This window comes from Ptychodera flava, chromosome 6 (genome assembly GCF_041260155.1).
Source record: "Ptychodera flava strain L36383 chromosome 6, AS_Pfla_20210202, whole genome shotgun sequence".
Taxonomy (NCBI): domain Eukaryota; kingdom Metazoa; phylum Hemichordata; class Enteropneusta; family Ptychoderidae; genus Ptychodera; species Ptychodera flava.
The window spans coordinates 3,586,030-3,598,843 of record NC_091933.1 but is presented as its reverse complement, the minus strand read 5'-3'; the positions used below and the strand labels follow the sequence as shown (position 1 = coordinate 3,598,843).

General features: G+C 36.3%; 1 protein-coding gene across 2 annotated transcripts in view; it reads left to right on the top strand.

Moving 5' to 3' along the window:
* Positions 1-12,814, top strand: part of LOC139134623 (membrane-associated guanylate kinase, WW and PDZ domain-containing protein 2-like) — a 31,637-nt gene that overhangs the window by 1,685 nt on the left and 17,138 nt on the right. For both annotated transcript variants that reach the window (XM_070701555.1, XM_070701554.1), the window contains exons 2-8: positions 5,407-5,523; positions 6,282-6,401; positions 8,358-8,718; positions 9,200-9,282; positions 9,679-9,736; positions 11,051-11,214; positions 12,143-12,313. In XM_070701555.1, the coding sequence (XP_070557656.1) occupies positions 5,407-5,523; positions 6,282-6,401; positions 8,358-8,718; positions 9,200-9,282; positions 9,679-9,736; positions 11,051-11,214; positions 12,143-12,313 (1,074 nt within the window). The remainder of the gene's footprint in view (positions 1-5,406; positions 5,524-6,281; positions 6,402-8,357; positions 8,719-9,199; positions 9,283-9,678; positions 9,737-11,050; positions 11,215-12,142; positions 12,314-12,814) is intronic.

Genomic DNA, 12,814 nt, shown 5'->3' with positions numbered 1-12,814 from the left:
ACAAATTATTTGTACCAAACGCATATTTACTTCTCCACACCTGCAAGTGATTGTGTGTTACATGAGTGGCTTACCAACATAACTGATCAACGCAAAATTTCTTCAGCATGCTCAACATAAAGATGGAACAAAAATACCAAGCTCTGATTGATTATATTGGCACAAGCATGGTGGCAAATCATTTTTACTGTACTTTAGGTGGTGCTGCCTGTTAGGTCTTCTTACTGACGTTCTATTGTAACCATGTCACTCAAATCGTAGTACTTAGGTTACTCTGAAATCTGATACATACACCAATATACTGTCTCTGTTACTTCATACAGTTTCCAATATGACATATTTCAATGCTAATCTAATTCACATCAGAAGAGAATCGACTCCTCCACTGGTAATTTTTAGTAGAGTTATATTTTATTGTCAATTTAATAAAACAATGTCACAATTGTGGTTTTGATAACAATCACAATTTATAAAATCATCATTTCAATTTACACATTAGGAGCCTTGCCATCTAAAAAGAAAATACTGGTACTTCAGTCTTCTTTAATGCTACATGTAAGCTGAAGAAAAGCACTACATGTAATCTGATGTATACAAGGAAATAAAAATTGTCGATGATAAACAGAAATTTGTTGCAAACATAAAACTCCACCTTCAACATTATCAACAATGGGCTTCAAACCTCGATGAGCTAAGTGAGGGTCAGATGTGTGGTGGCAGCTCATCACATTTACTAATAGTCGTGGTTTGTTGTAAGAGGCCTCACTTTGATACTGTTCGCTGACTCAAGTTAATGCATTGTACTTGAGTACCAGCAGCTTTTCAGTCATCAGTCAATCTGTAGTTCACTCCACGTCAGCTAAAAGCCTCCAACACCATTCCTTCATGATATGCTTTTGTGGAGTTTCCAGAAACCTCTTTTTCCTTTGCAGTCAATGAGTCAATATCAAAAATCAACCAAATGGCTTTTTGTTTCCCTTGCACAGTGCTGTACTTATAGTTTTGTTACTGAAAAAGCTTTTAGTGTAAAATCTCAGACTTCCTTTTTTTTGCAAGAGTAATTAGTATACAACACTAGTATTAGTCCTTTGTACATCTTCATTTGTCCATGTCTAATACCATTCCTATTTGATAAAAAGCACAATCTTGTCTTAAATTTTATTTTCTATCACCAGTTACTTTTCATTTTCAGAGTGGATTTCTGAATCTGACAACAGTTCATCTTTTAAAGTGTCTAGGGATGTATTTCTATATTTTGCAAGTGTAGCTATTCCATTTATGTCAATGGTTTACATTGCGTCTTTCTTCAAACATGTTTTTCTGTGAAATTTGATGAAATGTAATGACTGTTCATGAGGGAGGGGCTATATTATCACACTTTGTAATTAATACTGTATACATTCCCATATATATGCAGTGATTAGGTAATTTTATGCCTGTTTGATCAATATGCTACCTAATAGATATATTTATAGTGATTAGTAAGACTTTGCTATGATGTTGCCTTAGTCATCTCTGTTGAAAATATCAACTTTACAGTGTATATTACACCCTGCTTGTACAAGTTCATTTGACTTAACCTATTCATGCATGCTGCTATTTACTCTCTTGTTACCGAGTTGAACTTTGTTAAATATCTTTTTTTCAATCTCGTAACATTTTCCAAATTATACATATTAGATTGCAAAACATTTTTACAATAATAATCAAAACTCGTATTTAAAAAAAATAAATATTGATAATTGGTGAGATATAAACTCAAATTGAACATGTGGTCAGTAATATGAAGTCCTGGTCCCAACACTGTATAGTAGTATTTGAGATATATGACTATTTGTGACAGTGACTGATTTCGAATTGTAATATCCTGCATAAATAGAATTGGAACTTGTACATTATCTGTACACACGGTCAAGTTTAGTACAGGTAAGAGCAGATGTGTTCAAAGTACAGGTAGCTGTAAATGCCACATGCATAAGGTAGTCTCTGCATTAGCAAATAGCTTGGTCAGGCATATTGCCAGCAAGTCTGTGGAATTCAGTTTGCTTAGACAAGGTCAGGTTTCAAGACGACATTTAATAGAACAGGTTGCCATTGGCAACCAGTGTAATTTTAAAACATTGCTGCAAATTCGAGATTTACTGTACATGTGTACAGCTGTACTCTCATTAAACACATGAACTATGTATAAGCCCTTTGTGGTGCACCTGATCACTCAAGCTTTACTCTCAAGCATTCATGTTTATAATATAAAAAGCCACTTGACTACATCAACATCCTTTTTTTACAGTGAAATAAAATAGCATCAGTCGCCTTTGGTATTAATTAGAGGTAAAAAAATTACAGTTTCTAACCTTGACATATAGAGAATGGGTACAAAATAGGTCAAGCATGACATGCATTTTGAAAGAAAGTAAAACTGGTCCTTTTTTGTGTAATGAGAAAGTTTGACAACCACAAACACACCCTGTAGTGAGTGATACTGTTACATGTCTCTGTCTGCTATACAGTTAGACAACAAATAAATTTAGGAGGGCTGCCAAGAATGTGAAGAAAGACCATAAGTGGAGTACTGAAAAGAGCCACATTCCTAAAGTAGCATCAAAGCACATAAATAACACCTGTCTGATGAATCAAAAAACTATATACAGGGGAAAATTCCTCCACTTCCAGACATAGTATTGGAATGGAAGGGGTGTTTGAAAGACCGGCATGTCAAAATGTCCTCAGTTCACTTGATCTGTCAGTATATCTGACAGACAAACTTACATGTTGTTTGTTGTTGTGACATCTCCTGAAGTCTGTCTGAAGCAGTGGGCTGGTCTAGGGTGAGTGACCTCTCCACCCTATCTGAATTGTAATGGAAACAAAGGAGTGCCCAGCTGGGTAGGTGTTAGAACAGTGCAAAATGTCAAATCCTGACAATAAGGTGGAAGTTGAATCAGTGGTTGTATTTCTGCCAGGAGAATGAATGTAGTGATGTTTGCTTTTGTGTTAGTTGAGGCCTTTGCCAGCCTCAGGTTGAAACACTCCTTGTTCAACACAGGTTGGATGTGTATGGAGCAAGGGAGGTGCAAGAGATATGTTGGTCAGAAAAAATCAATGGACCTAATGGGTAAAGCAATGGGGTGTGTAAAGTGATAAATGGAAAGTGTTTCTTAATGCAAATGTTTCACCTTTTTAATGTCATTGCCATACTTGGTTGATTAGTTTTCTTTATTTAGTATCCTACCAATTGGTCATAAATCATTCAACGTTGACCTTGCCCTGACCCAGCATTGGATTGGTTTGAAGGTTTGGTAGTACATGGGTTGTTTTTTAAATCATAGTCATTACTTACATTTGATTTGACTTTTATATCCAGTACTATTTTCCAGTACACAGATCACACCATACCAATGGAAATGATAGAATTCTCATCAATACTTGGGGATGAAAAGGTTGAAAATGGACTGGTTTTGGCGATGTTTGTATGATGCACACCTGAAAGGGGCATTTACTAAACATTAGGTTTTGTAATTCGTACTTGTGGTGTCATAGCAGATGTCAAGTGTTTTTTCAATAATTCCTAAGTGTTTCCATGAGAATTCAAGGTTGGGTGAAGTCATCTTCAGTAATTTTGTCAGATTTTAAACTTCAATCTTTAACATTCTTACATTAAATACACCCTCTTTTATTTCTTTAATGTTGACATAATTCTAGCTTTCAAAAAGTTTCTCAGATGTTAAATATTTGAAGCAACCCTATTATGAATGTTTTTAAAGACAAAGTTTTTCCAGGATAAAACATTAGTTCTTCAATACATGTTTGTGATTTTCACTGCAAGTTATCAGCTTAACTGTTGGCGAAACATATTTTTTTCCGCTCGTCAACCTCCAGTGTTAGCTTCAGCATGTCTTGTGAAGCAATCATTTGGAACTTAGTGTTATTTTTAGTCCTCAATTACATTCAACCCTTCTCAAATACATGTATATGATTGGCAATGGTCTCAAGTGAACCGATTCAATTTGTCATGAATTTCAAAAACTGAACATCTGTTTGGAGTGATCAAACACTGTGAAATTTGGATCATTGCCAAGCATGTCTGTATAGCACTTGTCCAATAATGTGATCATGTGGAGATCATAATTATTATTGCACATTTCTCCTTTTGCTAAGGTCTTTCCAATGTGAACATAATATTTGAAGTAGTCAAACACTGGCTGGGTAGAATTTGTGTTTCAGGGCTATACCAATTTATACTACACAAAGTACATGTACATGTACCTTGAAACTTCCGCCACTGGTGTCATTGTTCCCTGCAGCGGCTTCTTTCATGTCCTTGTACAGTAACCTATGCAAATTTGTATAAGTGGAATATTTGAAAGACAATAGTTAGACTTGAAGTTGGCAGGGAATGGTAATCCTGTATGCTTTATGTTGCATTGGAATTGGGAAGAGATAAACAGGTGTGCATGTGGTCTGGTGCTACATGAAGCTGTTAGATTACGTGACTACAATCACACTTCAATCTTCAGATGTTTGCAGGGCAGGAACTGAAGGTTTCCTCAATCAATTTAATAATTGACTTCAATTTTGTCACCTGATACCTAGAGTTTCCATTTCCCATTTTTTTAGCCCTGTTGATATAGATATAAAAACAATATCCGTCTTTCTATTGTGTAGATTAATCACATTATGATTTGTATTTTGGAACATAATTATTTAATGTGTTGTATATCTGTCAGTATTTGTACTGTATCCTCAGTTGGGCTGGTGGTAACATGTTGTATTTTCCTTTTATTGTTGGAGGCGGTCTGTGTATCAATCAGGCTGGCAGCAGTTCCTGAGTCAGAAGTTCATTTTTCATAGCAGTTGGTGTGATACGTGATCTCCTGTGGTCATAACCTGGCATACTTGCTGTTCTGGCTACAAGCCGATATTTCTTCAATAATGTACAGTAGCTTGTCAGAGTGTGCTGTGCTAATGTCAATGGCTGAGATAGCCCCTGAGCCTGTGAATCCCCTTTTGCAAAATTTATCAACCTTTACCCCAAACTGTGGATAATATTCTTCAATTCTTTGTCAACCATTGCTGACAAAATAAATTTAGCTTTTTACTTTTCTGTAATGTTTTCATCTAGAAACATCAGACAAGTTCATTTGGTATATGCTTCCTGACCTATTTTCATATTGGGTTGAGTTTACCAAAAAGCACTGAGACACCGTTCAGTGGGATGTGAAAATTACCAACATAAGCCAATGAGAATGCTCACAAGTGTTATCAAGCAATGATTCATTAGTTTATGTCTGGTTTAGGTAGTGTGTAACTCAATATGATGAAGCCAAGCAGACAGAATCTGTAAGCTAATAGTTGTGACCACACGCTGATACACACTCACATTCTCACTTTGTTCTTATCCTACAGGTCAAAATTTGAGCAAAGACTTGAGACGCTATCTGAACACCAGATTCCAGAAAGGCTCTGCAGACCATAATTTACAGCAGACGATCAGAGATAACCTCTATTTGAGAACTGTTCCCTGTAAGTTATCTTTCTGCTGGGTTGGTTTTCATAACAATTACAGTATGTGTCAAACTGGACAGTGCTGTAGTTTGATGCTATAAATCTAAAGAGTTCAAAGATTGCAATGAGGTCAGCACACTTGTCCTCAGTGCTAATTATTTTGTCAACAAGGAAATAATGCAATGTTGAATTCTAGCGGTGTTAATACATTATTACAGAGCTGTTAGGGATAGGACTCAAGAGATTACAGGTGTTTCATGTATGTCAAACTGTCACTATATAATGTACTCAACTGTTTGCTAAGGCTAGATACAAACAAAGCTATTAAACTTGATTAGAGCTTGTTCAACAACACAAACAAAAGAGATCTACCTCAGTTCCAGCCAGAAGGTAAATTTACACAGCCACTTTGCAAAGTTGCATTTCTACTTTTTCAAAAATTGTTCAAAAATACCTCTCTTCAAAATAATCAATGTCTCTAATAAGTAAAAATTGTTAAATCAGATGGTAGAATTTCTTCTTTTATATGGGGTTTAGTGCACCAGCATAGTGGCAGTTTTTGTACTGAAATCTTTAGAAGAAAAATTATATATAAATATCTGAAAGAAGATTAGGTATGCACATTCATCAAGAAGCTATACATGTACATTTATGATATTGTGGGTCATCAATAGCAAATTGCCCATTATTAATTTCATGTTTATACAGTTTGTTTTCAGTCCATGACAGTGCAGGTAGTCCAGACTAATTGAGATCTGTTCATGAATTTTTTCCAGGTACCACCAGAACACCCAGAAATGGAGAACTAAATGGTATTGACTACACTTTCCTAACTGTTGATGAATTCATTGCCTTGGAAAAGAGTGGAAACCTCTTGGAAAGTGGCATTTTTGACGGTAAATGGCCTTTTCCTGATTCACTTGAGTTGGTGAAATAGGTATTACACAGGTCCTGAATGCACCAATAATGCAAAATGCTGAATTGGCAATTAAAGAGAGAAGGGTAAAAGTTCAAACTTTTACAACCAAGGACAGAAAAGGAATGTTTCCAATAGCAAATAAATGCAACTGACCAGTTCACATGTAAATGTTTGTGGATGTAAAAGAAAACATGGCCATGGGCCACAGTTTCACTTTTAGCAGACCAACCTACCTGCAGCAATGTATGTTAACCGCTTTATTAGCTCCGCTGTCAGGGACGCGGAGCTTATCAAATAGGTTGATTTTCCGTCGTCGTCCGTCGTCGTCTGTCGTCCGTCGTCCGTCAACAATTGCCTTCTCCTCTGAAACTGCAAGTCCAATTGCTTTGAAATTTTATATGCAGTTCACTTGGGGTGACCACACTTAAGTTTGTTCAAATCGTGGTGAAATTTGCATATTTGTATTTTTGGGGCAATTTTTGGTGTTTTTGGTAAAAAAATCTTCTTCTCTGAAACCGCTTGTCCGATTGCTTTGAAATTTGATATGCAGTTTACTTAGGGTGACTTCAGTCAGATTTGTTCAAATCGTGGTGAAATTTGCATATTTGTATTTTTAAGGCAATTTTTGTCATTTTTGGTAAAAAAATCTTTAAAATCTTCTTCTTCAAAACTACCAGTCAGATAGCTTTGATATTTGGTACATATGTCCCTAGGGATGATCTATTTCAGATTTGTTCAAATTGTGCAGAAATATGCAAATTGCATTTTTAAGGCAATTTTTGCCATTTTTGGTCAAAAAATGTATTTCTCAAAAAGTACTGGTCTAATAGTTTTGAAATTTGGTATACACGTTTCTATAGATGAACTGAGTAATATATATTGAATTTCTGATGAAATCTGAAATTTTGTATTTTTGGGGCAATTTTTGCCATTTTTGGTCAAAAAATGTGTATTTCCAAAACTATTTATCTGATAGCTTTGCAATTTGGTATACAGGTTTTTACAGATCACCTTAATGACATTTGTTGACATTATGATGAATCTGCAATTTTGTAATTTTGGGGCAATTTTTGCCATTTTTGGTCAAAAAATGTATTTCTCAAAAATTAGTGGTCTGATAGCTTTGAAATTTGGTATACAGGTTTCTACAGATGAGTTCAGTAATATATAATGAATTTCTGATGAAATCTGTAATTTTGTATTTTGGGGCAATTTTTGCCATTTTTGGTCAAAACGTGTATTTCCAAAACTAGTCATTTGATAGCTTTTAAATTTGGTATACAGGTCTCTATAGATGAACTAAATGATATTTATTAAAAATAACGATGAAATCTGCAATTTTGAATTTTTGGGGCAATTTTTCCCATTTTTGGTCAAAAAATGTGTTTCTCAAAAAAAAGTACTGGTCTAACAGCTTTGAAATTTGGTATACAGGTTTCTATATGTGAAGTTATGAACTAAATTTGATCTCTTGAAATTATGATGAAATCTGCAATTTCATTTTTCGGGGCAATTGTTGCCATCTTTGGTCAGAAAATTTTATTCTCAAAAAACTACTCATCAGATAGCTTTGGTTGACATGTTCTTAGGGATGATCCGATGTGATATATTCAAAGTATGATGAAATCTTCAATTGTGTATTTTTGCAGCTTATTTTAGCCACTTTTTTCTGGCCTCTGCATTAAGCTATCAAAGATTTCCACCTTCTTAATCAACATGTGTAAAAAATAGTTATTCTCTACATAAACACAGCGGAGCTATATCGGCCGCTAGGTCGCTTGTATTAGTATCTCACTTCCTGCATTTCTTTGTACATGGAAATGGTAATGTAGAACATGCAATGTTTTGACAAAGGCACAGATAAACAAAGGCAAAACAAACACATAATCTGAGAAACTTGCAGCTAATTTGTTGGTGAAATATTGCTTTTTAGGGAATCATTATGGTACACCAAAGCCGCCAAGAGAGCCTCCCAGTAACCTGGAGCCACCATTCCCAGTTGAAGTGCCTGTAGCAGCTCCTGCAACCTCCAATGATGTAATCAAACCCAGTACACAGGTAACTCGTGATGTCATCAAACCTGGTGCACATCCGTCATCCAAAGGAAAACGAGAGAGGAATAAATCATCCATCTTGGCAACTCAAAACTTGCAGTTTATCGATGATGATGATGAAAATGACGATGTTGAAGAGAGGAGAAGAAAAGAAATTGAGAGACTTGAAAAGGAGCTTGGTCCCCTCCCTGATACATGGGAAATTGCCTTCACTGAGCAAAATGACATGTATTACATCGAGTATGTATCTTCAGTGTTATTAGAGTGTAATGAACATCACTTTACAGGGTTGCTGATCAACAAAGCTTGTGGATGATCAATTTTTTCAGTAGTTTCTACAGTATAGATTGTGCGGTGTGAAATCAGCAAAACAAAATTACTTTGTAAACTTTGTCATTACAAAACATATGCAAACCTGTCTCCCCAGGGTCATTTTGTTTATGCAGATGCTGCAACTGATAATAATGTTTTATAAGATGTGGAGGTATTCATTGGATAAAGTGACACATTTTTATATAATAACTGAATTCAGAATTTTAAAAGTTCTATTTTCATTTGTTTACATTAAAATGATTGAGTGTATGGTTGAGTAATTGATGTTATGCCATCTTTGGTAATAAGCGATTGAACTAAAATAAATGTGACAGAGTGAGGTAGAATTCCTCAAGTAGAGCGATGTCAGAGAACAAATCACTCACAGCATATTATGGTCTACTTGCAGTCACATCACAGAAACAACTCAATGGCTGGACCCTAGACTGGAGAGAGTACAGAAACAGGCATTGCTGGACTGTGCAGACGATGGTGAGGAAATAGGCCAGAGAAATTCTCAGTCACCCAGTTTACATTCCATGCCGTAGTCTTTGGGGATTAGATGGTGTTGCGTTACCAGTCAAAATATGAGAAGTATTTACGAACAGAACGGGAATGTCTTATGGCCAAGCTATAACTTAGTTTCAGCTGTTGTCTGTCCCCATTTGGCTCTGGGGGCATCTTCATTCAGTTATGTTGTAACTTTGTGAAATACTAGTGTGTACGTACTTTCTACACAAACTCAAACAAATTTACATATCATGTATGATTGCAACTACTGATAAACCCAACTCCCCATAGTGTGTCTTCTACCATTGAGAGAGCATTGTTCAAAATCACCAAGCCTCATTTGAATAATAAGAGTCTCGTCTCCTTTCATAATTTCAGAGTTGCCTTATGGCTGGGAAAAAATTGATGATCCTCAATATGGTTCCTATTATATCGAGTAAGTATTGCTGTTTTCTTTGCCCCACCTACACTTTACCGTCAACTTTGTAAGATTTCATATGGACTGAAACAGTCAACAGTACATAACATATGACACTATTTATTTTTTACATATTGATATCATTTCTAGGTTGTCTCAGGTACGGACATTTACAGTGTAGGTGGGAGTGATCTGAATGAAGTTTCAAAATTTTTTCCTTGCTTAAGTTTAGGAACAAGCAGCAAATATGTGAAAAGTGAATACATGCTGCTTTGTCAGAATTTCTATTCCAAGACCTTCCAGTCACATGACTAATTTTTTTTAATTTGTTAGGAGAATTTTCAGGATGCATATTCTTTTCCATGTTCACCTCCCCCTCACAAGATCAATTGTCCCTCTTATCTATACCACTGGCACATGCCAGCAGTGAGATAGTAATAATTGAAATGCCAATAGGTATCCTACTCTGAGTAGTTTGTTCTAAGATTGTTGATAGGGGTTGTGCATAGTGTAAATAAAATCAAAGATAAAGCAGTGTTTATGAAGCCAGTGTTTTGACTATGTGTCATGTCAAAGTAAAAACAGTGTGAAATGCTTGACACCATTGACATGATAGTGTGTAGAGAAAACATACGTCATGCGGTTGACTGTTATCCTTTGAATTTTATGCTCTTAGCTGAGTATACTCATTCAGTTGTAGATGGTATTAGACAAGTGTTATTAATGATCATGTTACATGTACTTCCAATATCTTTCTTGACTCTGAGGGTTTTAATGAGAAAACCTCCGACAACCACAAAAAAATTAAACGTGGCTTCCATTATGCCCAGAGTGTGCATAAGATGATGTTTTCATTTGATTGCATTTTGCCAGTGGGGCTCGGAAACCTGATGATCAGTGCAGATGACTGCTGCTTCGTAAACTCATTTTCAGAACAAAATGAAATACACAGGTCAAGTGATGGCTGTGAATTTAGCAGCCAGGCTGACACGGGAACCTAATATTGGCATGGAATTTGATGTGACATTTCTGTGACCTTGATCGCTTCTTAAAACTCTGCCAGTTATTAGACTCAGCAAGAGGCAAAATGCATTCCTGTTTACCATTGCAGTTCACAGAAGACAAGGCTAGATTGAAGACAGTATGCAAGCTTGTCGCACATAAGTTCCTGTTAGAATGTACATGTTTGAGGAATTTATACACCCATTGTGGTTTAAAATGGATATCAACAATCAAATATTGCACTGAAGTATTTCAAGTTTCCGGGGCAATCGACTGCTATTCTGACCATGAACACCCCCTTGATTGAGTTTATTGTGTTTTGCCTTCCAGCCACATCAACCGCAAAACACAATATGAAAACCCAGTGATCCAGGCAAAAGAAGAAGCTGGGGAGACAGAGAGAAAGAATGAACAAGTACTACCTGACTATCAACAACGAGATCAGCGGCAGCCAGAACCAGAAGTACAACGGGAAACATCTTGGCAGCAGAGAGGTAAGTGATTTGTCTATGATCATCAAGTTATGTGATCTACTATAATTGAATATAGCACATCTCAAGGATAGAATAAGCACAGCTAACTAATTGCAGTAAGTTCAACAAAGCCCTATGGTAAGCCTGGCAAAAGATTGAATTCAGACCAATGAAACCATTGGGTCAACCTGACACAGGCAGTGAATGTAGTCTGGCATTAGGCATTAAATTCAGTCCAACAAAATGGCTTAGTAAGTCAGGCATGAGCATGTATAGGGTGTGGCACAACCATTTAATTCAGTTTGGCAAAACCTTGTAGTAAGTCTTGTACACCATTGACTTCATTCTGATACAACCATTAAATTCAACCCAGCAAACTATTTATGAGCCTGGTACATTATTTTTCAGCATGGCACAGCATGATGAAATATAGTGCAACCATGCAATAAGCCCACCTCAACCAAACTACAAGTAATACTGTAATATAAGTAGTGTGCATATAATGTTTGTTTGTGGTGGCATGTTTTGGCAGATCGTCCATATAGCCGACACAAACACGAACTGTGTGATACCGGCTATCAAATATTATGAAAAATAGTAAAGAGTGAGCTACAAAATCACTATCAGTTTTGAGTTTCAGGTAGAATAAGTCTGTGACTTTGTATAAAATACTATAAAAATAGTAGAAAGTGAGCAACCAGTTGAAAGTTAGTTGAGGAGACCTTAAACTTTTACACTACACATATCATTAGCATCTCATTGTCGGCTACATGGACTGTGTGCCCATGTTTTGCTGTGCCATGCAGTATCACATAGCAGATGTGAAATTGATAGACCACATGTCAGCTGCAATAAAATCAGGTTCAGATGTAAACATCCTGCAGATGTGATAGATACATGCAGTAAGGTTCATGTGTAACTTATAATGTCTTGCATACACTCTTTTTAGACATGAATGACCCACATGCTGCAGCTGAAGACACAACACAGCAAGAACCAGTCATTGTACAGTCCCAGACATTACCAAGACCTGCAAAGAAGCCCATTGTAGCACCAATACCAAGAACTAACAGTGAGGGCAATATTGCACCAAACTCCACAGTTTTCTTTACCGGCCCTGGTAAGTTGACATATGTAACTTTTGACAATGTGTCTTGCTCTATGTTAACTGTCAATGTATATCTCCAAGTTGGTTATTTCATTTTACAGAGAGGATGGGCTACTGCCTATGAAAGGAAAATGTTATTGCCCCATAAGAATGTATTATTGCCCTGTCAGGATGTGTTATTGTCACTGACGTTGTTTATTACCTTGTCAGGTTGTCTTGTTTACATGCGGAAGGATGTGTGCCTAATGACAGTTATTGAAGCCAAGAATGTATTATTACCCTGTCAGGAAGTGTGATTGTCACTGACATTGTTTATTACCTTGTCAGGTTGTCTTGTTTCCGTGTTGAAGGATGTGTGGCTTACAATATTGAACCCAAATAGCATGAATAGTCCACAGAAAGTTGAATATTGTCTGATCAAGACACCACCACTGATTTGGCTGAATCAACTGCCAGCTGGGATCCAGGATTTATTTTGTTGTATCATTTCTCTAATATGTGAAGGACACTGTC